Source organism: Mesoplodon densirostris, chromosome 4, assembly GCF_025265405.1.
Source record: "Mesoplodon densirostris isolate mMesDen1 chromosome 4, mMesDen1 primary haplotype, whole genome shotgun sequence".
Classification (NCBI taxonomy): Eukaryota; Metazoa; Chordata; class Mammalia; order Artiodactyla; family Ziphiidae; genus Mesoplodon; species Mesoplodon densirostris.
In genome coordinates this window covers 34,175,865-34,203,118 of record NC_082664.1, presented here as the reverse complement: position 1 = coordinate 34,203,118, position 27,254 = coordinate 34,175,865, and the positions used below count along the sequence as shown (strand labels likewise).

Here is a 27,254-nt window from a genome sequence, read left to right as displayed (position 1 = left end):
CCTGGCTGCTGTTGTAGATAAGCTACGTCCCCAGAAAGAGCTTCATAATGTTTGCATCAACAGTAGGTACTGCTGGAGATTCAATTGAGATTCACTTACAAGGATGGAAAAGTGAGATAAAAGCTCTTTAGCTTCATATAAGCCACAGCAAAACAAATTCAGCACATATATAGGTTTTCTTCAAATTCACTGTGTAGCAGGCTACTGGTTTAGAAACTGATAATGCTTTGGCAAGAAAATCCAATTCAGTTCAGAGACCAAAAAAAAAAAATCACTCAGGGGGAAAATATAACTAAAGGACATTTATTTTTTTCTCACTAAGACTTTGTCTTGAGGACATAACTAAACCGCGTCACCACCCCCACCCTGATTTGAAGAAGGGTTAGTACAGTGAATGTTATAAAGCACATCTGAAGGACTGGAACCAACATTAACTAACAAAAACCAACTTCCACCTAAATCATCATAAAAATGTTTTAAGTAAAAAAAAAAAGGAGTGGAGAGAAGGGGACAAAGGGGGCTTCAGATTGAACAAGATCCTCAGATTTCATCTAATACATTCAATCCTGGCTAGAGTGTACCAAAATGGAAACAGGATTACTATAATACAAAACTTCTACTACAGCACACTGTACACACCTGTGTTCCAAGTCCACCCCCATCCCCCTAATGCTTCCAAACTCAACTATTTCCCGGCCTGTTGGGCCTGTCGACGAAGGAGCACGTAGATCTTCTCTTTAATCCAGTCTTTGTTATAAGGCTGGTATGTCTGGGTATCAGCTCGGTAACTGAGGAACAGAAAGGTAACAAGCAAAGTTACAATGGTCAATTTACTGTCATGTTTTTAAAACCTGAAATCATAACTGCCCAATGATGGCACAGATGTGCACATGTTCATACATGAACTTAATTTAAATGTAAAAGAGCTGATTACATAACTGTTGAATTTTAAGCGATATGAAGTTTAGATCACCTAGTACCATCTTACAGCAGAAAAAGAAACCAAGGCCTAGAGATCTTAAGTTAAATGTGTAATGTTACACATCTACTTCTTGACAAAGTATGACCAGAAACCATGTGTTCTTTCTCCTACATAGTTACTATTTTTATGGTTCTTTTAGTGATTAAAAAACAAAAATTGAACACTAATTCAAATTTGCTAAATTTACTTTGAATCAACTTAAAAAAAAAAAAACCTTTAACATGTTACTGCCACAAGGATTTCTTCCCTGAAAAGTATTAACAGAAGGAAATACTTTTACATACATCCAATATTTTAGGATTTGCTTTTTAATATAAACAATGCTAGAGGCTGGGAAGGGTCTGGAGTACAAGGAGTAGCATTAGCAATGAAAATCCAATAGGATTCCAGGGTTCTGGGAGTACAAGGCATCAACTTAATAGCCAAATCACTCAAGGTATCTTTAGAGGACTCAAAAAATAGAAACATTCCAGCTGACCTACAACTGAAATCTAGCTGGTTAAGCAATAAATTCATTTTTTTGGAGTTAAAAAAAACTAAAGCTATAGTATAAAAAAAGCAGACAATAAGTAAGCAGAGATTGCACAAATACAAGGCACATCACAGTGTTTCAAAGTCATGTGCACCATCTGGTGGAAACATTGCATGGCATTCAAGAGAGGCGAAGGATGCAACTTGCCTTAAAACAAACAAACAAACCCTTAGGGATGCCCTAGAAAAATGAAATATCTAATTTATCAATTATTGTTTCAATTTACCCAGAAGTCTCAGTTTTTAGCTTCTCAGCAAAAAATTATATACATATAAATACAAATGATAGTAAATACCTATTAAGAAGTTGCCAACTGCTAGGTATTGCTTTAGGCACTCATCTGAATCAACTCACTTAATCCTGTTTACAACATTGTGAGTAGATAAAATTATTATCCTTTTTTTTGCTGTACGCGGGCCTCTCACTGTTGTGGCCTCTCCCGTTGCGGAGCACAGGCTCCGGACGTGCAGGTTCAGCGGCCATGGCTCACGGGCCCAGCAGCTCCGCGGCATACTGGGATCTTCCCAGACCGGGGCACGAACCCGTGTCCCCTGCATCGGCAGGCGGACTCTCAACCACTGCGCCACCAGGGAAGCCCTATCCCTTTTTTTAATAAAGGAGGAAACCAAGGCTCAAAAAAGTTCAGTAACTTATTAGCTAAGTGACTTCAGGCAAGGAGTGAAAGTTTAAACACTCCAGACCAGAGTCCTTACAGTGAACCACTAAGCTAGAAACCTACGACCCAATTTTTGAAGAAAAACAAACTCCAAAGTAGGAATTTTTCACCATTATCATATTCTTCCTCTGAATGGTAAGGTCACAATCTGGTTTATTAAAAATGCATAAGCGGGCTTCCCTGGTGGCGCAGTGGTTGAGAGTCCGCCTGCCGATGCAGGGGACACGGGTTCGTGCCCCGGTCCGGGAAGATCTCACATGCCGCAGAGCGGCTGGGCCCGTGGGCCATGGCCGCTGAGCCTGCGCGTCCGGAGCCTGTGCTCCGCAACAGGAGAGGCCCCAACAGTGAGAGGCCCGCGTAACGCGCAAAAAAAAAAAAAAAAAAAAAAAGAAAGAAAAAGAAAAAAAGCATAAGCTTTCTACTTTTACAAAACATTTGGCTTTTTACTAATGTCCTTTTGTTACAATGAGAAATACTCTAAAAACTAAACCAATGTTCTTTGACTATCCTCTGCTCATATGTCCTAATTAAATAAGTGCTAATCTAGTCTACTCCAAGGTAGGGCAGAATAGACTACAATATTTATATTAACAGTGGAACAGAAATAAAAAAGGAAAAGAATTTTTCAGAACTACAATATCTAGGTGGGACAGCCTTATTTAGATCATTCCCCCCACCAAGATCACTTTAGAATCCATCAACTTGCATGCTATTTTCGAACTTAAGAAATAGTTAATAATGCCTTCTTTATGGAAAGCTGTATGTTGATGGCTGTTAACTGACACTTGAAAATGAGACAATTAAATGTTAAGTACATTAATAAAATGCCTAGCTGTTGGTACAGATAAATCTTTTAGCCTACTATTATGGTCAGTAAGTGCAGGTTTAGGGACTTCCCTGGCGGTCCAGTGGTTAAGAATCCACGCTCCCGGGGCTTCCCTGGTGGCGCAGTGGTTGAGAGTCCGCCTGCCGATGCAGGGGACGCGGGTTCGTGCCCCGGTCCGGGAGGATCCCACATGCCGCGGAGCGGCTGGGCCCGTGAGCCATGGCCGCTGGGCCTGCGCGTCCGGAGCCTGTGCTCCGCAACGGGAGAGGCCACAACGGTGAGAGGCCCGCGTACCGCAAAAAAAAAAAAAAAAAAAAAAAAAAAAAAAAAAAAAAAAAGAATCCACGCTCCCAATGCAGGGGGTGCGGGTTTGATCCCTGGTCAGGGAACTAAGATCCCACATGCCCTACAGCATAGCCAAAAAAGAATAAAAATAAGTGCAGGTTTATGCAAGAACAGAAGCTGTGGATCTGAGCAGGGAAATCAGCTGGGTCTTCACTGATATCAAGCTGTCTTCCTGATTAGGAAGGAGTACCTTCCTTATTACAATAACTAAGGATAAAAATGTCCCTCTGTCTCTAAGCAAACAAGAAAAGCCCTCATCTTCCGAAAGGCCAACAGGCTGTTATCTTAATCTTTAAAAAAGCCTATTTAAAAAAGAAGAAGAAAAAAAAAAAACGAAACAACAAAAAACAAAAAAACCCACCTTACAGATCACAGAACTGTGAAGAAATGTGTACTCTGATTTCAAATATATGAAATACAAATCCTTCATGAATAAATTTTACTATTAATGCATGGTCAGTTTGTTTTGGGTTTAATTATATCAACAAAGTATCTTATTTATTCCATTCTTCCTCTACCGGTTTAAGAATAAATAATTAAAAATGTCTTGCCATTTAAACTTAATACAAGCAACGAGTACACAACAATTACAAACCAAAAATGAACTCAATTCTTGGTCTGAGGAATAACAGGCCAAGTCACAATCCCTGATTAAGGAGAGGGGCAGGAAGTGCTGTCATAGGAAATGCCATGGCAATAGGTGAGCTCTTTGGAAGCAATTTTGGAAATCTTATTTCTCTGGAACATTCAAATAACAAAGTCATATGAGCAAAATGGTTCTAAATCCAAATTTGATTCTGAAAGTTTTCAAAGGCCAAAAGTTCAACATTAGAGATAGAAACATAAATAGCTACAGTTAACAGTTTTTCAGACAATTAAAAACTATAGATTACCATTAATCTCTCTTTTATACTATCTGAACTACTATAGCTTAGAAAGAATTATCTATAATAATTAAATAATTATTGTAATATATATAATTGTATATAATATATATAATTAAAGATGTATTTCCTCTGTTTTGCTTTAATAATGCAAGTTATTAGAAATTATTTTAGCATGGTAGATGTAGTTTCTGGTTTATATTTAATGGCACAAAGTTAGAAATGTTATATTCTATCACTAATGACATACCTGTAGTATGTCCCTATAAAAGCTACTATTTTACTCTGTGTAAGTTTCACTGTCAAAAAACCAACATAACACCTCTTTATTCATTAACAGTACAATTTAACTCACTTGTGAAATTTGAAACTATCATTCTACTTGTGGCAAATTTTAAAGAACCAACCTACTCATTGTAATTAAAAATAAAACCCTGCCTGATGTCAACCTAGTTAAAAATGGAGTTCCTGCCATATACCTGATACTGCTGTGCTAAGTAAGCACTGCATCCTCACCAGTAGTCCTGTGAGGCAGATGTATCTAAACTTTACAAATTAGCAATCTGAGGTTTAGCAGTATTAAGCTAACTTGCCCAAGGGAGCTAGCAAATGACAGAGCCAGGATTCAAACTCAGCTATGTCTAATCCTAAAACTCCAGTTAGATCTTAACCATAACCTCCCAAGGTTGTAAGTAATTCCCCATCTGTTGCGAATGAGTGCCACATCCCAAACCATCAGGATTAGATTCCCAATGTCTCAATAAGTGATTTCTATAGAATCAGAAAGACAGCTGTTAATTTTTAAAATAAAATCAACAATTCATTTAAAGAATGAAATGAGAATATGCACACTAGCTCTGTTAAAATTTTAAGTTCCAACTGAAACATCCAATGTTTAAGTTCAAGTGTGAATATTTCACCAAATACACCTAGAACATAGATATATTAAAAAACAAAAACAAACAAAAAAAAACCTCTCCATCACAGTGTAAAAATAAAATAAAATACCCACAGCTTAATCAGATAAATAATTTCCAAGATTTCTGAGAATATAAGACTGCAAAATTTAGCATGAAAGAAGTCATATTAGATTCTTTCACTTTTATTTAGACCATCCTATCATTTCCGACTGTAGCTTTGTAATGCAAATGAGAGAAAAGGAAGATTACCAATAATTTTAAAAAGCTATGCCTCAAATCATATTATATTGATGACATGTATTTTAACAGCCAATATTTACTCAATATCAACTATGTGCCAAATACTATTCTAGGCACTGGGGATACAGCAGTGAACAAAAACAAAGCTCCCTGTTCTCAAGTTCTAGAAAGTAAATAAACACATCATTGGTGATTTCATATCCACTAGATGATCCTGCCGACATCTGGGCCTCTCAGTTCCTTGAACTCCTCTCCTCCAATGATCTCATCTCCTGCCCTTCCTTGGCCAGATCCCTATACCTTCTCATTACCAGCAACTTCAATCTCCCAATTTCAAGCACCTTGTTCTCTGATCACTACTTCCCAATACCCCACCTTCAACAATCCTCTGACCCCACTGTGACCTGTAATTAATTGATACTACCTGTCCCCACCCCAACCCAACCCCTACTTGGTCATTCAGTCCCTTGCATTAATACTCCCTTGCATACATCCTCAACTGTTAGCAAAATCTCTGCTGATTCTCTACCTGTAGAGACTCACCTGTAACCATTCAGGTTAAGAGTGACTAGGAAAAAACTATTATCACATGATTAATTTAACTTTAAATTCATTATCAAGTACCTCTTAAACCACACACTCCCTAATCCCTTCACCCTCCTAGATAATTTCTTACCTCTTTTCACAAGCCTCAGACACCTCCTCCCTCATCCTTAATTTCAAATGGTGTCCTTCTTCCTATTTTCCTGAGGTAACTAAAGCAATTAGAAAACAACTTCCCCAAGCTTCCACCATATCTGCCCATCCTTCCTACTTTACTATTAATGTACTGTCCAAGATCCTACCTAAAGCCATCAATTTTCCCCTCTCTACTATATCATCCCAACAGCCTGCAAACTTACCATTATTCCTCTCAGCTTAAAAACAAAATTAAAGGGAAAAAAAAGTATTCCTTTCTCTAGCTATAACCCCATTTCTCTGCTCTCCTTCTGAGCTAAATTCTTCAATAAAGTTGTCTGTGTTGGCTGCCTACAATTTCTCTCTTCTCATTAACTTAAATTCACTGGAATATATAAAGATTTTACTCCTGTCACACTACCAAAACTGCTCTGGAAGTCACCAAACACTTCCACACGGCTAATCCAAGAGTCAGTTCTCAGTCCTCATTAATTTGATCTACCAATAATATGAAATACTTTTGAGTTGGCTTCTAGGATATCACCCTCTCTGCCCCACCAAATTCATCTCCCTCTACTCTCCCTCTCACTTATTCTTCTGCAGCTTCACAGGGTTCCTTTTAACCTGATTTATTCACTGCTCAATCCCCAGTGCCTAGAACACACATGGTACATAGTTGGTACTTAATAAATATTTGTTAAATGAATATGTATGTGTCTCTTTCTGTGTGGGTCAGGCAATAAACAGATCAACTATAGTCATTACAAACCAACATAGTGTAATATATATAGCTCTATTGGCCTCAACAGTTTTCTGAGTTTTTATATTAAAATAATAAAACTATAAACACATTTCATTAAAGACCAGAACTGGATCACTTGAATGTTCTGAGTGAGCAAAATGAAATGGCTATAAGTGAAACACAATGAAGAGATGCAGAAAACAAAACTCAAAAATTGCAAGGAAATGCTTATTTTCACCAGCAATCTTTGGTGAGACAGCAAGTCCAGGTGTGGCTCCAGTGGTGATCCAGGAAGTGTCTCAGAGTAGGACCTCTATGTTTTTCACCACTGAAAAATATTTTTTTCTTCTAGCACAGTGTCTGGCATGTAATAAACATTAAGGCATCTGGTGACTGAAGATCTCATTATAAGGTACTTCCATTTTCTCCTTTAAAATTAGCTGTACTTATACTCAGGCTCTTGTCCAAAAATGTTGAGGAGACTCACTTGCTCCTTAGTAATAGTGGTGATAAGTAATTATTGAAATAAATTATAACAAGCATAATATATTAGGAAAAAAATTTTAATCTGACAAACCTCTGAGAATAGAAAACATAAGCATCTATAAAAAAATCTCATTCTAACATGCCAAAATATACTTGATTAACACTGGGTGGAATTAAAATTAAATTCCATTTCAGTCCTATATATATTTACATTCTAAAAATAATGTCATGAAAACAGAATAATCTTAGTTTTAATCCAAAGCCAACTGCTTTAGGATAAAGACTATAATGGGGGAAAAAAAAAAACTAAGAAAAAGATTATTAAGTTTAAGGAACAAAGTTCTCAGTTCAAAGTTGATGCATACTAACTGCATCAATTAGCAAAGTTCTTAAGATTTTCCTGTGCCTTTAGCTTTATGTTGACAACTTAATTGATGAGCCACATGCAGAAGAAATATTAATTAATACATAGTAAGCAAAACACAACGATCAGTGTCAGGCAGAGTGAGTTCCCAATACCATAAATCGCCTCAAACAAACAAACAATAGAAAACTACAATTTAAGAGATATGGTGGCTAATACTTACACAAGGCAGCTGAGGTCTGCCAGGTCATCAATGAAGTCAAATAACTGACTGATGTCATATGTGATAGAGGGGCTGTTGGGATTCATTCTCTTCAGATGTTCTTCATACATTTTACAAACACCTAAGAGGGAGGGGAAGACCAAGATCTTACAATTGTATGAATTTTAGGTATGAGTGGTGTTATATGCTAATATCATATTTATTTTTATAAAGTTGGGCTGGGAAAAGAACAGTAAGTTGATCACCTTTGCTTTCACTGTTGCCACTAGCAAATTTTTAAAAATTTTATAAATTCACCAGAATGTTGGTATTTTGTGCCTTAATAATAAAACTTTTTGGGGCCTCCCTGGTGGCGCAGTGGTTAAGAGTCCGCCTGCCGATGCAGGGGATACGGGTTCGTGCCCCGGTCTGGGAGGATCCCATATGCCGCGGAGCGGCTGGGCCCGTGAGCCATGGCCGCTGGGCCTGCGCGTCTGGAGCCTGTGCTCCGCAACGGGAGAGGCCACAACAGTGAGAGGCCCACATACCGCAAAAAGAAGAAAAAAAAAAAAAAAAAAAAAAAAAACTTTTTTTTTTTTGGCTGTACCGCACACAGCTTGTGGCACTTAGTTCCCTGACCAGGGATCGAACCCAGGCCCCCTGCATTGGGAACACGGAGTCTTATCCACTGCGCCACCAGGGAAGTCCCTTAGTAAGGGTTTTTGATTGGTACTGGTACACACACTGTGATCAGAAACATCACTCATAAGTTCCTGAACAGAAAGGGTGAAATGGAAAGGAAGTAAAAACCTTTCACAATGAAGGAAATTTCATTGTAGCACTGACCCACAGTTACCATCATATTTAGCGGTGAAAGACTGAATGCCTTCCCACTCAGATGAGAAGAACACTAGAATATCTGCTCTTGCCACTCTTATTCAACATTGTATTGGAGGTTCTAGTCAGGTTGATTTGGCAAGGAAAAGAAATAACAAGCATTCAGATTGGAAAGGAAGAAGTGTACCTATCTCTATTCACAAATGACACGATCTTACATACAGAATATCTTAAGGAAACTACAAAACACAAACTATTAGAACTAATAAATGAGTACAGCAAAAGATTGCATGATATAAGATCAATATACAAAAATCAATACTTCTATACCCCAACAATAATCTGAAAATGAAACAAATAGCATCAAAAAAGAATTCTTATGAATAAATTTAATAAAAAAGACACAAGACACACACTGAAAACTGTAAAATGTCACTGAAAGTAAAGATTTAAATAAATGGAATGCTATCTCATGTTCATGGAATGGGTGATTCAATATTAAGATGGTCATACTCCCCCAAATGATCTATAAATTTAACACAATCCATATCAAAATCCAAGGTACTTTTGCAGAAACTGAGAAGCTGATCCTAAATTTGATACAGAAATACAGGGGTCCAGGATAGTCAACAATATTGAAAAAGAACAAAGTTGGAAGACTCACATTTCCTGATTCCAAAACTTATTACAAAACTACAGTAATCAAGACAGTGTGGTACTGCTTATGCATAAAGACAGGCACACAGATTAATGGAATAGAAGCAAGAGTCCACAGATAAACCCTCACATCTATGGTCAACTGCTTTTCGACAAGGAGACCAAGACAATCCAATGGACAAAGAGTAGTTTTATTAACAAACGGTGCTAGGACAACTGTACATTCACATGCAAAAGAAAGAACTTGGACCCATCTCACACCATGTATAAATATTCACTCAAAATGGCCCAGGGGTTTAAATGTAAGAGTCAAAACTATAAAACCCTTGGAAGAAAATATAGACACAAATCCTTTTGACTTTGGATAAGGCAAAGGCTTCTTAGATAAGTTGGACTTCATCAAAATTTAAACCTTTTGTATGTCAAAGGACACTATCAAGAAAGTGAAAAGACAAGCCACAGACTAGGAGAAAATCTTTGCAAAACATATATCTGATAAAGGACTGTTATCAAAAATATACAAAGAACTCCTAAAATTCAACAATAAGAAAACAAACAACTCAATTAAAAAAAATGGGCAAAAGATTTGAACAGATACCTCACCAGAGAAGATATACAGAAGGAAAATAAGCGTTATGAAAAGATGCCCAACATCACGACATGAGGAAATTGCAAATTAAAATAATGAGATATCACTATACATCTATTACAATGGCAAAAAAATCCCAAACACTGACAATACCAAATGCTGCCACAGGAGCTCTCATTCACTGCTGGTGAGAATGCAAAATGATATAGCCACATCTGAAGACAGATTGTCAGTTTCTTACAAAGCTAAATGCAGCCTTACTATAGGATCCAACAATCATACTCCTCAGTATTTACCCAAAGGAGTTGAAAGCTCAGGTCCACACAAAAACCAACACAGTAATGTTTATAGCAGCTTTATTCATTGCCAAAGCTTGGAAGCAACCAAGATATCCTTTAATAGGTGATGGATAACCAAACTGTGGTATATCCATACAATGGACTATTATTCAGCAATAAAATGAAATGAGCTATCAGGCCACGAAAAGCATGGAGAAACCTTAAAAGCATATTGCTAGGTGAGAGAGCCGATCTGAAAAAGCTACATATTATAATTCCAACCATACAACATTCTGGAAAAAGTGAAACTATGGAGATATTATAAAGATCAATGGTTGCCAAAGGTTTGGGGGGAGAGATGGATGAGTAGGTGGAGCACAGGGGATTTTTAGGGTAGTAAATAGTCATTACACATGTCAAAATCCACAGAATGTTCAAAGCAAACATTAATGTAAACTATAGACTTTAGTTATTAATGTATCAGTATTGATTCTACAATTGTAACAAATGTATCAAACTAATACAGGATATAAATAATAGGAAAACTGGGAGGGGGTGGGAAGGAAGCAGGGGTGTGTTAGAACTGTACCTTCTAACCAATTTTCCTGTAAACCTGAAACTACTCTAAAAAAATTAAATCTATTAATTTTAAAAAAGGGATGCGGGGAGGGAAAGCTCTGTATTCCAGAGGAATATTAACTACTATAACGAAGAAAAATAAGAAAGAAAATTACCATTTGGCAACCACCATGTGAGAACTGATTCCAGTATTTCCATTTTAACTTTTAAAATGGAAAACAAACCACCATTTCTAATTTTAAAAGAAAAGAAAAAAAAAGAGCTATCAAGCCACAAGAAGACATGGAAGAACCTTAAATACATACTGCTAAGTGAAAAAAGCTAGTCTGAAAGGGCTACATATGGCAATGATTCCAGTTCTATGATGAAGCAAAAACAATGGAGGCAGCAGGGAGACCAGTGGTTGCCAGGCGGCAGGGATGGGGTGAAGAGGGACGAATAGGTGGAGCACAGGGGATTTTCAGGACAGTGAGCCTATTTTATGATACTGTAATGGTAGATACATGACATTACGCATTTGGCAAAACCCACGGAACTGCACAACACAAAGAACGAACTCTAATGTAAACTATGGACTTTAATAATAATTTATCAATACTGGTTCATCAACTGTAACAAATGTAGCATACCAATGCAAGATTTATTAATAGGGGAAACTGGGGTTAGGGAGAAGTATATGGGAACTCTCTGTACTTCCTGTTCAATTTTTCTTTAAACCTAAAACTGCTCTAGAAATAAAGTGTATTCATTAAAAAGACAGTGTATGTACAAAGTCTACCTTAATGGCAAGTAAGGATATCAGCAGAGGAAGGGACCTGAGAAAAGAACAAGAGCCTTGCTCTTCTAGAGCAGAATCTGATGGCAGGATCAGGAAAGCTTAGAAGCTGTCTCTAATTACTAGAAGTAGCTTTCTTCCCCGCACAGGTCTACCCACTGTTGGTTTTAAATGAAGAGATTTTAAGTCTAACGCTGTTAGCGCCAGATAATCAACAAATTCAGGGACATGCCAGCAGCAAAAACACCTTCCTATAAAATCTTTATAGGAAGTGAAGAATGTGTAATTTGCTAGACAGGGTGCAGGGTGGTTTACTTGATATAATGATTAAATGTGAAGATGAATCAAATTTGTGATGATCCAATCTACGTGCTCTCATCTAATGGTTTACTGAGGGCTAATACTTCCCTTCAGGGTGGTGCCAGCTTATCAAATGTACACGAAAGTATACTGATTTGGTTCCATTTGCCTTTATTCACTGAGCTAATTTTTTACTTTTTAACATTCTGATGGACCAGCTTTTAACATTTATTTGTTTAATAAGCAGACCATTAGGTTCTGTAGGCACTATTAGGTTCCTCGGGCCTGCCTTAACAACTCTATAGTGCTTGAGTTTAACCACAATATATATAAGGAATACCTGTAAAATATTTACATAACACAGTGACAAAATAACATAACAAATAACAGAACATTTACATAACAATCAGAGGCTTGGGAAAGTCATTATATAATGAGCTTGATTAAAAAAAGGTAAAGTAATATTTGCAACAGATAAAGACAGTATATATAATATATATTTCAAATATTCAACAAATACGGTCCTAAATATCTACTTTTCTTGCTCAAATTAACAATGCAAGAAATCTGGAGGAAAAAACAAACCCAAGACACCTGAGAGTTGCAGTACTTACCACTCTCACCCTGGGCCAGCGTCAACAAGCCAGTGTGGATGCTAGCGTGGGAATGGGGAGTCTCTACAGTCCAGCCCCCCCCACCCCCCAACACCCCTCCACCCCCGAAACAAACGCAAAGATTTCTACCCCTCGACTAGTGTTTAAACTTACCTTCCATGCATTCATTCACAGATTCATAGTCAGCATAAGTCCTGCCTTCTGGCCTCTTGGTAGGCTGTACCAGCAAAATGGTGTGAGACTGTGGAGAGAAAAGTGATTTCAATATAAGTTTCCAACTCATATTTGAGAAATTCATAGTATGAGATAGAATCTCCATTCATGACAAATGATCATTGGTTATTAAAACACTATTAATCAGGGTGCTCCTTCTACAATACTTATGCCTTTGCCCAAGTGTAGCACCAGAAGCTGGATTACCTTCTGTAGGGTCTCTCTTAGCCTCCCAGTCCTTAATGAGTGCTTTCTCAAACTTTTATTGCACTTACTGGCTGCAAGTACTCAGCATAAGCTACCCTGTACTGTTTTTTCTCTTTTGCACCTATCTTCCTAGCCAGATTATAAACCTGCTTAGGTGTTCTATCTCCATTGGTCACTTTCTAGCTCTAGCCCTATTAAGTCCCTAATAAAAACAGATATGGGCTGATGAAAGGAGAGAAAAAGGAAAACACTATAATGACTGCAAGCACTGCATCAATCTATGCTCTTTTTCTAACTTCAGCACAACAGTGAAGTCACATCTTATCCAGGGATTAGACTCAAACATTAAGGCGTAAGATAAATTGGCAATATAAAATTAGTACATATAGTTAACACTACCCTAGAAAATCCATTAAATTATTCACCTAGTAGATGACTCACCTTAAGGGGCTATGTATTTTTAAACTCTGGAATCACACAAAATAGCTAGAGGATCACATTGTAGGAGATGTGAATAGGCCTAAAGAACAGCAGATGACAGACTTTTATCTTCCATCTCACCCTCACTGGGGAGCATGTTTTTGTTAGTGGGTCTATTTTAGGGTTTCTCAACCTTGGCACTATTACATTTGGGGCTGGAAGATTCCTTGTTGCAGAGGCTGTCCTGTGCATTGCAGGATGTTCAGCAGTATCCCTGGTCTATTCCCACTAAATACCAGTAGTTCCTGCATTCCCACCCTCTCCTGGCCAAGGTGTGACAACCAAAAATGCCTCCAGAACACTGGTCTGTTCAGGGAACAACCCCTTCCAATTTTTTGCCAAGTGTGTAAGGCTTATTAATTAACTTCAAGTATGATGTAACCTCACTGTAAACCCAATCCTAAGTCAAACTATTCATATTTTTCTCTTCTCTTCTGCTGTACTATTATTTTTGGGTAAAAAACAGACAAACAAAATCTCCTAATTACAGGAACAAAACTGTTTTGAAATGATCAGATTTTTAACCACCAACAATCTGCAACTGAAATAGCTGATGCCTAGGCTTTCTGAATAATCACCCCCAAAACAGTACTTTGAACATAATATGAAAAACAAAGGAATTTATCGTACTCCTCCCTCCCCATCGAGAACTGAGTCATTCTGATTAAAAGTTTGAGGATTTGAGATAAAACAGAACTTGACGACAAGAGATGAAAACTAATTCTCACCTATAACGACCTGAACACAATCAAGGCCTTTCTTAAATAGTGAGTAAAAGCTAAAGAAAGCAGTATATTAGATTACTTGTTATTTATAAGTTTTTATAAGTCACCAGTATGTTGAGAAGAAAATTAATTTATAAACTACATTAGCATTCCTGCAAAAGGGCCTGCCCCATACACTAGTCATACCAGTTGCTACTATATTAATTTTGTTCTTAATTCTAATGCAAAATAAGGGATTAAGTCACTTAAGAGAGTAAAGATTTGGAAATGACTATACAGTATGCTTTTTATATCTACCCTTAAAGTGAACCTAAGCGAAGTTTACTGTTTTCAGTACTTACTGCCCAAAGACAAGGCTTAAAAATTAAGAACAAGAAATGACTAAATTTACAGAACTGTAGTCAAAATGGTTATTATTCTTAAGTGGCAGTGCCTTTCTGTCACCAGTTTAAGATCATAATACCTCTCAAACCAATTTAGGTCACTTTCTTCTTATTGGAGCCATTTTTGGAACCCTTTCGTTTTACCAAAAATCCAAATATATTTGCTCTATCAATTTTTTCCTTCTTCTGGACAGATTTGGTCCTGGCCTTCCTTAGGGTACTCTTTCTCAGGGGAATGACCAGTTCCATATATATATATACACACACCAGACACACACATACAAAATGTAAGTACATATAGGCAAACATATATATATTTATATTTGCCACAATAGGAAGATAACATTGTGAAACCTAAATCAGAAAAATAAAATTTATGCAGAATTACCTTAATAAAATCCTTATTCTCTCTGATTACCAGTGGCTTTGATTCACTCTAATGAATAGTTAATCTGGCTTTGTTAACGTTTTAAAAGTGTCACAAACATGAACCCTAAGAATAGTCATTCTACTGTTGCAGAAATACTACAGTACATAACACTGGCTCTTTAGCTTCAAATGCTTCTCCCCAACTACCAAAAAAAAAAAAAAAAAAAAGAAATTGAAGCTGGTATCTTCAGTAAAGCAAAAGTACTTAAGACTTATGAACCAATAATTGTTCACTTTAAATACAAATTCCAATTTTTAATTCTACTTGAAATGATAATTATCACTGATATTTGTTCAACGAGAATGGGTTGTTGATATTAACTGCTGTCATTTTCCCAGCTTTTGATCTAAGCATTTTAATACAATACCAAATAGTGAATAAAAGGCAGAGAAAGAAGGAAACTCAGAGATGAAACGACTTGCCCAAGGTCACATTGCTAGTTATAACTAAACAGGAACTGGAAACCCAGTCTTCTAATTCCTAGTCCTCTTTGGGAGATTATATTGGGTCAAACATTGAAATTCAGAAAAGGACAACCTGAAAAAGTTCCTTGTTAACAACAGCTGCATAATCTGTTAATAACTGCAGCAACCAGAAAACGAAAATTGAAGTGTGGAAGTAACCATGACTCCTCAGAATCCCCGTAAGCGTCTCCTTTTTGCGGATTACAAAATACACACACACAAGCAAAAAACAAAAAACCGCAAACAACCCTTCCCACCCACTCCACTACCAACCCGGTCAGATTCTAAGGAACCTGGACCTTCAGCTGAACCTATCTTTTTAGCCTCCAGCCCCAAGAGAATATAAATAACGATAAGCACAGGATTACGGGCTGAAAAAAACCCCCCCAAAACCCCACACCAAACCAGGCCTCTGGAGGTCTTAGAGAAGAGGAAGAATATTACATATTTTTCCAAGAAAGCAGAGCACAGAAAAACAAAAGGGAATAGCTGAGAGAGCACGCTACAAAGCAAAGACGACCCCTCCTGGCCCACACGCTGGGTGCAGTAGACTCAATCTGTCAGCTTTGGGACAGGATTATCAGACATCTCTCGGCCATTGTTCCCACAGGAAGCTAGAGAGTTTGGAGGGAAAGGGCAGCCTCCCCACGCCTGCCTCTACCAAGCAGCAATCGGGAGAAAGCGCATCCTCCGCACTGCATGCCTTGCCCGAGCCAGCCGGCGGGCGCGCAACCGCAGGGCGGACCCTGGCTCCGGGGCCTACCGCCAGGCCCAGCGTCTCCGCGGCGGGAAGGGGAAGGGTCGACCCACACGCCGGAGGGCCGAGCAGCAGCATACTCGCGCTGGACTGGGTGGGGAGAAGATGTATGGGCTGGGGCCACCCTGGAGGCTGGGGGCTCGGGGAGCCGGTTAGGCCTTTCTCACCATCGCGCCAAACTCTCGCTGCCGCCGCTGCCGACTCCGCCGCCGACTCCGCTGCCGCACACGAGTTTAGCCGCAACGCAGCCAACAGCCAATCCCCGCGAGAGGAACCGCCGGAAGTCGTCAGAAGGCCACCGCGAAAGAACCTTTCGGACCATAGAAACTAACGTATTTCCGGCAGCTAGAGCAGATACTGACTCTGTTTCAGCCATCTTGGAAAAGGGCGACGAGACCCACGGGGAATGTATCGGAACTTGAAAAAGAATCATTTTTTTTCAAGACGCTGTCTTCCTTACTCTCATTATTATGCATGCGGCTAAATTGATCACTGGTATAGAGAGTGATACAAGTCATCTTTCAATGGCCCCACTCAAAAATGGCGGCAGTATAAGAATCCCGGGGCATAGGTCAGTTGTAACCCGGAAGTACCCTTCTAAAGGAGGGGGTGGTAAGGCAATCCGGAAGTGGGGTAAGGAAGAGGTGCCACTTGGCGGCCATGGCAGCTGTAGTATCGGTGGCTCCGGCTCAAGGCCCAGCGGAGTGGAGTAACATGGGCAGCACTGGGGATAGGGCAGAGACAGCTTTGTATCAGCTTCGCTGCTGAACCCGTAAGGCCCATCGTTAGAAATCTGCAGGACTCCTTTCCTCATTCTAGACTCGGAAGAGAGTTTGCCGGGATTGGTGGGCTGGTCCCAGACCAGCCTGAGGATCACAGGCGGGGCGGCCCCGGGGAGATAGGGCCGCTGGAAGAACGAAAAAGTTCGCTTGGGTTTTCGTCCTTTTCTGCTGCCGTCTGAAACGCTGTTCGTGGAGGAAGTAGGCCCATTGTGCTACCCTTATTCCGACGACTGAAGAAATCGCTCACTCACATATTTTCCCATTGACTTTTCTCATCTGTTAACCCACGGGAATCCAGTGACTGGTATCGGAAATTTTACGTTCAGGGACCTAAAATTGCTGAAAGTTCTCTCTGGTGCTAGTATTAGCAAAAAGGGGCTGTTTCCGGGTACGTTCAAGAGAAAAGTGCCTCGTGAACACATCTGCCGGTGGGGAGGACCAAAGAACTGAAAGTCCACTTGTTGTCTTTGAACAACCACACGCGTTTAAGAACCTAAGCACCCTTCGAAGCCTCGAGAATTTGTAGTCTGGTGGTGGGTGAATAAAGGAGGGCAGAATGGATGATTTCATCTCCATTAGTCTGCTGTCTCTGGCTATGTTGGTGGGATGTTACGTGGCTGGAATCATTCCTTTGGCTGTTAATTTCTCGGAGGTAAGAAGTTCTCAATTTTCTGTTAGCTGTCAGGATGGCAGCTAGGAAGTAGTGACAGTTGTAAAGGGAAGCTGCTTCCCCAGTTAATATCAGAGCTTAAGGTCTTATTAAGGAAGACTATCTTTTCGAAAGATGCATAACATGTAATAATAGAAACAAACCTCCTCTTCATCACTAGAGTTCTTAACGGGGGTGGGTGGATCCACTGAAGATTCTGGAATACTCTGAACTCGCTGAAGTTGCATACCAAAATTTGGGACTCTGCATTTTACGGGAGAGAGGCACCATACTGTTCTTTTGATACCCAGAAGTTCCAAAGAATCAAGATTCTAGATTGCAATCAAAATATAAATGGAGAATGTTGTTTGTCCATATGAGATGAAATCAATATAACTTCTCTTTTTGAGAAAGTCAAGCATAGCTTTTTGGGGAAAGGTATTTTTTTGGATACCTGTAATAAGAATGAAGTAAGAAAAACACTAAATTAGATTGTTCTTAAGTCACTTTTCCTTTTAAAGAAGGAGACCATTGAATGGGATTTTGAAGTTGTTTTCAAATGTTTGTATAGAAATGAATTTTTTGTTAATATGGTTTGACATTTTGTTTAATTTCTTCGATTCTTTATCATTACTTGAACAAACATTAACAGGGAAGAATGATGAAAGCATTGTTCAATGAAAGTGCAGATAGGTTCTTCAGGTTGTCATAAGGAGTTCACAACATGCATAGCGCTCAAAGATTGAGGGAGAAAAACTACTACATTCAGGATTTCTTGAGTATACCTTGGGGTTCAGCAGTAAGATAGTTTCACTGCCAGTTCTGAAAGTGCTTTCAGAGAAAAGGGGAGTGGAGAATGGCCTGAAGTATTGATATAAAGGAAAGGTATAGGTGAGGTGTGAGGTAGGCCTTGAGGAAACCTGAGGGAAGAGGAGGCATTTATTGCTGGTAAAGAAAATAACCTGTGGGTGAGAAAGAACGCGGAACTAGGCATTATGAGTTTGAGAAATAAAGCCCACAGCCAGATAGAAGGGGGACTTGAATTGCTGCTGCTCCTTTTCCGTTTCCTTTTTTTTATCCGTTCCTTTCAGCATCTAATGATAACATTGAGCTACAATTTTTTGAACATATACATTACCTAATTTCATTTAAAAAACCCAGTGAGGTACAGATGAGGAGACTGACACTTAGATAATGTAACTTGGACGAGTTCATCAAGTGTGTTAGAGTCACAGCTGTTTTTTCAGTCTCGGTTTTTCTGACTCAGAGCAGTTCTTAGCCACTCTGTCCCTTGTGGCAGAGGTAGCAAACTGGTAGCCCATGTACCAAATCTAGCCCACTTTGTTAGATTAGCAGAATGTTAATTTTATTGTTATTGGTTTTTGTCTTTATTCCTCAAGGTAACAGTTGGCTAGAGCTGAGTAGTGGTAGATTGTCATGGTCCTTCTTGGTTGTGAAGCCTACTTTACTCATTTGGGCTACCTACCTGCCCAGTCCTTTGTGAGCCTGCTATCTTTCCTCTGGCATAAATCATATTTTCTTATAACTACAGTAGAATTGAGTTGATATTATTAGGGCTGACATTTGTGAAGTTTAAGTTGGTTTGTATATTTAAAAACTTATTGAGATAACATTTATCAAGAATTATAATTAATTCAAATGAAGAACTGATAGAACTTTTTATTTCTATAAAATTCTTAGACCTTTTCCAGTTTCAGTATTTTCTCAAACTGTCTTGAGTGATTTTTGCAATACGCAGGTATACGCTATCTTCTTTTCTCACTGAAGGAAATGTGTACGTGAGTGGTGTAATTAACTAGGCTATTAATAAAGATAATTAGTGTGATATTGTCACTTATGGCTTTCTAAATGGATGATCGAATGGTCTTTTTCCAGATGCAGGTCTTGAAATGCTATAAATCATCATTCATAATATCTGTTCATTATTACAGCAGTAACTGCATTTTGAGCTGTTAGGACAAAAATAAAAGTTATGTATAACTTAGTTAAAGACATTTTAGAATTCAGCTGGTGATTTTTATCTCCTAGGAATTAAGCATTTTTTTTCTAGACAAATTATACTGTTATTATAGATCAATGTATTGTGAAACTAGAGAGATGATAAATGTGTAAAAAATAAACTTCATTCATGGAGACTAGGAAGCACAGTTTCTACCCTTAGAGAATAGCTCCCCAAACTCCTACATTGACTAAACATCTTTTCTTTTTAAGGAGTCTAGCTTTTCTTGGGGACTGGAGTTATTATAAATAAAAGGACCAATAAACCTAATTTATTTTGCAGTTCACTTTCATTTATATGAAAAGATATGCTTTTTGTTCATGTTCTTAATCTGTCTGTTGCTTTGTCATTCAAAACTTTTTTCTTCAGAATTTCTCAGCAGGAATAAAGGATCAATAAAGCCATTAATTATGGCAGGATTAGTATTTAGAAATGAGTTAAAATCAAGTAGTCTGAAATTGCTGTAGCAGTGGTGTCTAGCTACCATATCTGACCATCAAGAGGTTTGTATGGCATTGATTTTTTTGTCACTTTCTCCACTGCCTTGCCCCCCAACCAGCTTTCTTCATGCTTTTGTAACTTCCTTATGCCTAAATGACTTCTAAAACAAAGGAACAAAATCTCTGATTCTCAAATGCATTTATAAGTGACTGATAATCAAGATGCTTTCTTCTTCAGCATATGGGCAGGAGAAAAATTAAACTTGTAAAGGCAGCCAAAACATGCTTTACACAAATGAGGTTTTGTCGGATAAAAGAGTTGGACACACTAGTTTAGTACTATATTGTGTTTTAAGATTCAGTTGTTAATGAGCAGTTTTATTTGACTCTAAATGAAAATGCTACATAAGTAGGTTGAGAGCCTGCAACTTAACATTACCTAGGATAAACCTGGCTTATCAGGTGCCCTGATTGAGGAATGAAGTTTAGATATAAATGATGGCCAGAGTGAGATTTTACACTTATGGTCTGGGGATTGTCATTTACCTGAGCACGTCTCCTCTTTGTCACAGAGCTGGGAAAGCAAAGTGTTTGCACCAGAGCTCTAGGGCAGCACTCCTCAAATTCTCTGGTGCATGCCAGTTTTTGTTTAACTTCCATTCCATTGCAGAGCAATATACTTGTGGAAATGAAATACTAAGAAAATGAAGTGGAAAAAAGGCATACAGGGCTTCCCTGGTGGCGCAGTGGTTAAGAATCTGCCTGCCAATGCAGGGGACACAGGTTCAAGCCCTGGTCCGGGAAGATCCCACACTCCCAGAGCAGCTAAGCCTGTGCGCCACAACTACTAAAGCCCACACGCCTAGAGCCCGTGCTCCGCAACAAGAGAAGCCACCACAGTGAGAAGCCCGTGCACCTCAACGAAGAGTAGCCCCTGCTCGCTGCAACTAGAGAAAGCCCGTGCTCAGCAACGAAGACCTAACACAGCCAAAAATAAAACAAATAATTTAAAAAAAAAAAGCATACAAAATACAAGCCCAAATGCAGTACTGTGAGATTTAACAGACATACAATTACTCCTATAAATGTAAATATCATATTGCTATAAAACTTTTTGAAGGCTTTCTCTCATTTTGTACTTTTCTTGTTACAGACCAGTTTGGATTATAATGCCACATTTTTCATGTGTTGAAACAGTATAGATCCATAGATATGCAGATGAAAGTAGTGCTATTCTTACTTCAGTAAAGTTTTTAAGGTAATTAGTAATGCACTAATTTCAAAAGGAACTGTCTGAGACGGGTAGTGTAGGTCAAAATCAGTGTCACTGCTTGAGCAAGCTGTTTAACATCCAACTCTTCTCTTAAACGACTTTATAGGATTGTTGTGAGGATATAAGGAAATAACATAAGCACAGGGCTTAACACTGTATCCGGAACATAATAAGAACTTTAAAAAACACTGAGGATTATTCTCAGTACTGATTGTAAAAACTGTTTTAAGATTTTCATTTTTATAGCTTTGTTCTAAATTATAATTTTTAAACCTTTTATTTTGGAGCAGACTTCTATTAAGGGGTAAACTCCCCCCCCCCCCCAAATCATGAAACTTCTCAGCAATTTGGAATCCAAAAAGTCTTGTTCAGGGGTTGGCATTCCTGTTCACCATGAATGTTTCATTTGGAGAGGCCGGGACTTTTCCTTTGGTCTCCCTGCTTTATAGTATTTTTCTTAGTAGTTAACTTTCTCTTCTTCATTATACTTATTCTCATTTTAAGCTTTGTTTTGTTTTTCATGTGTTAAAGTTTTTATTTTGTGTCTAATGATAACAACTGACTCATTCATAATAAATCTCTTTGGCTCTTTGAGTTACCACCAAATCAAAGGTTTGTGTCTAAAGAACGAATATGTTCAGTATGTTTTTTCTCTGACAATTGATTATTTTTAAAATAGATTTGAGAAAATTGCATTTGTAAGGACTTTTGCATTTTCTGGTGTATTAACCTCTTATTCTTTTATGGTAATACAATAGATTTTACAGTTGTTTGGAATTTCATTTCTAAATTTCAGACTTTGAAACTTTGAATTCTCTGTAGTTTATCCATATCTGGAAAGCAATCAGTAACTTTGTCTTCCCTCAGATTATTGTCTTATAATGTTATTGTCTCATAAGTATCTTTGCTTGATAAAGCTAAGTTTGAATCAAAGTCTAGATGCAATCTGATTCAATATTATTTTCCTGAAAAAGTTATATGGATAAACATCATTGAAATTTATCTGCATAATAATATTAATAATAGTTAATGCGTATTGAGCTCCTTCTACATACCAGGCAATGATGTGCATTATCTTGTTTAGTCCTCAGGATGAGACTATGAGATAGATACTCAGGCTTGAAGACATCACATACCTGGTAGAGGTGGGATTTGAACTAAGTCAGTTTGATTACCAGTCCAAAGCACTTGACCATTAGATGATATTTTCTTTCCTAATGAACATTGTAAAGAAGGAATGAAAATATTATGGCTCTAAATCGGCACCTTTAGCTCCTCCAACTAGGAATATCTTGCATCACTGACATTTTACCTTCCAGAGTACATCTCATGCCTGTGCTTACTCAGTATAGCAGAATTAAAACTACTGAGGTAAACAATCTCTGAATACCATTGAAACCTATAAGAAAGACTGAATATGTCTTAGATGCCCTTTAAATTAGCACCTGCCAAATTGGAATCTGAAGCAGTTCTCATTTTAAACTATTCAAGATTAACTTCACACTCGATATCTCGATATCTTCATAGTTTAGTCATTCTAAATTGTGCTCTTCAAGAATTGACATCCTTTTTGAGGGAAGAAGACCTGAAATGGATTCAGAATGCTTCTGTATGACAGTCTTAACCTCTCCTCTCATTGAAGAATTTAGATGTGAGACTTTGTTGAATGACAGTGAAGTTTAAGAGCCTCTGTAGCTCAGTGTGGAATTCCAAGTAATAAGTAGTAATGCTAACCATGAGTACAGGTATTTCTTAAAACTTATGATGGAATTATAAAAATCTCAATTCTCCTTTAATACTAATATTCAATGTCTAACTTCATTGCAGTAGAAGCAGGTATTAGTTGGTCTGCAAATTCCTCTGCCCTGATTATATGGATTTTTAAGGGACAGGATCTTGGGGTTAACTACTAGATAATTACATTAAACAATCGATTGTGAACCCTGTATTTATCTGGAGGTCAGTTTTCTATTAACCAAAAAATTATACCCTAGCTTCTGCACCTTGTTGTATATGTTCCTTTCATTAATTCTTTATGCATTTGACAAAGGCAAGTTGGGGAAAGAAGACAGGTGCTAAAAGCAAAAGATGAAACAATGAAATAGGGTTTTTTTTAATCTTTATTGGAGTATAATTGCTTTACAATGGTATGTTAGTTTCTGCTTTATAACAAAGTGAATCAGTTATACATATACATATGTTCCCATATCTCTTCCCTCTTGCGTCTCCCTCCCTCCCACCCTCTCTATCCCCCCACTCCAGGTGGTCACAAAGCACCGAGCTGATCTCCCTATGCTATGCGGCTGCTTCCCACTAGCTATCTACCTTACGTTTGGTAGTGAATATATGTCCATGCCCCTCTCTCGCTTTGTCACAGATTACCCTTCCCCCTCCCCATATCCTCAAGTCCATTCTCTAGTAGGTCTGTGTCTTTATTCCTGTCTTACCCCTAGGTTCTTCATGACATTTTTTTCCTTAAATTCCATATATATGTGTTAGCATACGGTATTTAGGTTTTATAGAGAAGCAGTTTAGCATGGTGCTTAAGAGTATAGATTCTGGAGCTAAACTGTGTAGGTTCAGATCATGGCTCTGCCATTTGCTGGCTTTGTGAGCCTGGACAAATTACTTGAACTTTCGCTGCCTCTGTTGTACTAAGTGGGGATAATAGAAGTATCTACCTTATAGGATTATTGTGAGGATTAAATGAGTTAATATATATGTAAGGTGATTATAATTGAATGTGCCTGGCTTAGTAAGTACTTAGTGAATATTATTATTAATAGAGGTGAAGGAAAAGAATATTGATAGCACCTCTGTTATGCAGAACTTGTCCATCCAGAAGCCCCAGCAATCTAAAGGACCAGAAAAATCTCTGATTAGCTAAATAGATAGCCTTAAGAGCAACCATTTTACTTGCTGTCTACTGTTCTTGGCTCTCACTTGGCTCCTGTGTATCTTTTTATGTAATTTTTTTTTTTGCGGTCCGCGGGCCTCTCACTGTTGTGGCCTCTCCCATTGCGGAGCACAGGCTCTGGACGCGCAGGCTCAGCGGCCATGGCTCACGGGCCCAGCCGCTCCGCGGCATGTGGGATCTTCCCGGACCGGGGCACGAACCCATATCCCCTGCATCGGCAGGCAGACTCTCAACCACTGCGCCACCAGGGAAGCCCATTTTTATGTAATTTTAGTAAGCTTGTGTGCCAGTTATCAATGTATTGCCTCTCAGCTCCAAATTCACTCTTCATTAGCTACGCTGCAAAAATGGATGTGGGCCCTTCAAATATTTTTCCTTTGCCAGCTGGCACAATGTTAAGCTTTGTCAGTAGAGGATACTGGAGAGAAGTTGTAAGGAGAAGGGGTTTTCCCTCTTGGTTCTGGCATGCTTGCTCAGCAGGCCTCCTAGGTGACTTGATTCTTGTAGCACAGCCAGCCTCACCAGTGTCCAGCTTCTGCACTGCAGGTGGCTTTCAAAGCCCCAGACTCCTGCTGAGCACACAGCTTCTCCAGCACCCAGCAGTCAGGAGTTCCCACTGGCAACCCCATCTTGGGTGGTTTTATAGGAGAGTCTCTCTCTCTGGTGATACACTTTCCCATGAACAGTTTTCCCAACACCCTAGAGTACAGATTTCCAGTGAGTTAACACTAGTGTGGCACCACAGAAACTTCTCTGCTTGTGATATTGTGATTTATAAGAAGAAGTATGTATTTGCTTTTCCTCCTTTTCCTGGCACAGAGTTCCTAAAACCCTTGGAATTTCCTAAATGATAAGAGCCATCAAGGTGTCTTATTATGTCAATTAGGTGACTTTTGGAAAGCCATTAGGTAACCTAAGGATGGGGGCTTGTCACCTGGAGAACCAACCACATGATTCCAAGGGTTGGAACTTAACAGTCCCACCCGGGAGGGGAAAGGGGATGGAGGTTGAATGAATCGTCAGTGGCCAGTGATTTAATCAATCATGCCTATGTAATGAAGCCTCCATAAAACCCCAAAGGATAGGGTTTGGAGATCTGGTTTGGTGAACACATGGAGGTGCTGGGAGAGTTGCATGCTCAGAGAGCATGGAAGCTCCGTGACCTTTCCCCATACCTTGCCTCTGAATCTCTTATATCTGGCTATTCTTGAGTTATATTCTTTTATAATAAACAGGTAATCTAGTAGGTAAGATGTTTTTCTGAGTTCTGTGAGCTACTCTAGCCAATTAATTGAACCCAAGGAACCTCCGATTTACAGCTAGTTGGTCAGAAGCACTGGTAACAACCTGGACTTTGAACTGGCATCTGAAATGGCAGGGGGCCAGTCTTGTAGGACCTGATGCTATTTCTGGGTAGTGTTAGAATTGAACTGGATTGTGGGACACCCTACTGGTGTCCAAGCATTGCTTGGTCTAGGGAAACCCCACCACCACGCATATACCTCGGAATTGGTCCCAGATGGTTTACTGCTGTTCATTGAGCCCCAGCCATGCCCTCTCCAGCAGAGTTTGGATCTCAACCCTTATGAGACCTCTTCTTTGAGCAAATCTTATTTTGGTCCTAGGTAGTCACCGCTCCTTTTAGCTGCAGTTCTTATGTTCTTTAGAGTTCTTTCTTACTGGTTAATTTCTCATTATTCCAGTCCCCTTTTATAGTTACTCTTTGTATTAAATTTTTCTGGTTCAAATTACTTTATGATTTCCATTTCTTGATTGAACCCTGACTAATACAGCTAGGCAACGGGTCATAAAATCATATAAGTATTGAGGCTGAACAGTGAATCAGGCCTGGAGGAAGATAAAATGGTCCAAGTGTCATGATGTGTGGCAGCTAACCTCCAGTGTCAGTGCCTGGGAGTCTAAGGGAGTCGTGAGAACCGTGGTCAACTGTGGCACAGAAGAGCACGTGCCATTTGATGCCACCAGCCCTGCTGTTGCCAAATCTTCTTACTTTTCAGAAGTTGGAAATCTGGATTCTTATATGGATCTTCTAAATTTTATACTTTGGCTACTAATTCAAATATTATTGCGTTGCTGTGTGGGTCAAAAAACCTGTGTTTTGGGCTTCCCTGGTGGCGCAGTGGTAAAGAATCTTCCTGCCAATGCAGGGGACATGGGTTCGATCCCTGGTCCGGGAAGATCCCACATGCCACGGAGCAACTAAGCCCGTGTGCCACAACTACTGAGCCTGTGCTCTATGGCACACGTGCCGCAACTACTGAGCCCATGTGCTGCAACTACTGAAGCCCGTGTGCCTAGAGCCCGTGCTCTGCAACAAGAGAAGCCACTGCAATGAGAAGCCTGCACACTGCAACGAAGTGTAGCCCCCGCTCGCTGCAACTAGAGAAAGCCCGCGTGCATTAACAAAAACCCAACACAGCCAAAAACAAAACAAAACAAAACAAAAAAACCCCTATGTTTTGAACTGCCAGTCTCAATCCTCTGGGCTGGACTGTCTGATTTCTAAGCTCTCTGTAAAGTAGGTAGAGCAAACTAGAAGGGGTGGGGCAACAAGTAGAGGAAATAAGTCACAGCATGACAACAAGGGGGAGACTGAAGAACATTTCAAATTACTACAAAACCTAAGTGTTCTGTAGTAATTTGAAGTGTTACTACGTGTTTAGAACCACTTGGTAAAGGGGAAAACATCTCTACGTGCATATTAAGGGCACTGTGCTCTCTAAGCCCACCACAGTATAATAATTAATAATAACAGTAGCTACAGTATCAACTCGTGTCAAGTTCTGCACTGATTTTAACAGTAACCTTGAAAGGGAAGAATTCTTATCCTGTTTATAGATGAGGAAACTGAGCCTCAGGGTTTACTAAGTTCAAAGCCACTGTTTATATATAGCCTCTAATTAAATGAACAAAAAAAAATTTTTTAAGCCTGGCTATATAATAGGGATTCTTTGTGGCAAATTTTAAAAGTATGATAATGTGTAAAA

At 38.9% G+C, this 27,254-nt stretch overlaps 2 protein-coding genes across 3 annotated transcripts in view; one reads left to right on the top strand and one right to left on the bottom strand.

Moving 5' to 3' along the window:
• Positions 1 to 282: 282 nt before the first annotated feature.
• On the bottom strand, positions 283 to 16,440 carry ERH (ERH mRNA splicing and mitosis factor). Its single transcript, XM_060098034.1, has 4 exons — positions 16,333 to 16,440; positions 12,660 to 12,747; positions 7,899 to 8,019; positions 283 to 788 (listed from the first exon to the last, which is right to left on the bottom strand). The coding sequence occupies exons 1-4, from the start codon at positions 16,333 to 16,335 to the stop codon at positions 686 to 688; spliced, it is 315 nt and encodes a 104-aa protein (XP_059954017.1). The 5' UTR covers positions 16,336 to 16,440; the 3' UTR covers positions 283 to 685.
• A 356-nt stretch (positions 16,441 to 16,796) lies between these two features.
• The window catches only part of SLC39A9 (solute carrier family 39 member 9), a 51,147-nt gene continuing 40,689 nt past the window's right edge, over positions 16,797 to 27,254 (top strand). The window contains exon 1 of one of the 2 annotated variants that reach the window (XM_060095934.1): positions 16,797 to 17,599. In XM_060095934.1, coding sequence (XP_059951917.1) covers positions 17,504 to 17,599 — 96 coding nt within the window. In that variant the 5' untranslated portion in view covers positions 16,797 to 17,503. The remainder of the gene's footprint in view (positions 17,600 to 27,254) is intronic. The other variant, XM_060095935.1, reaches the window with a different exon arrangement.

What these genes read in the sequence shown, in the direction of transcription:
- ERH (XM_060098034.1), bottom strand. An exon ending in TGTGAATGAATGCATGGAAG is followed by an intron (nt 8,020 to 12,659) that starts GTAAGTTTAAAC and finishes CCTCCCTCTTAG; the next exon opens with GTGTTTGTAAAATGTATGAA. An exon ending in GCAGACCTCAGCTGCCTTGT is followed by an intron (nt 789 to 7,898) that starts GTAAGTATTAGC and finishes TCTGTTCCTCAG; the next exon opens with TTACCGAGCTGATACCCAGA.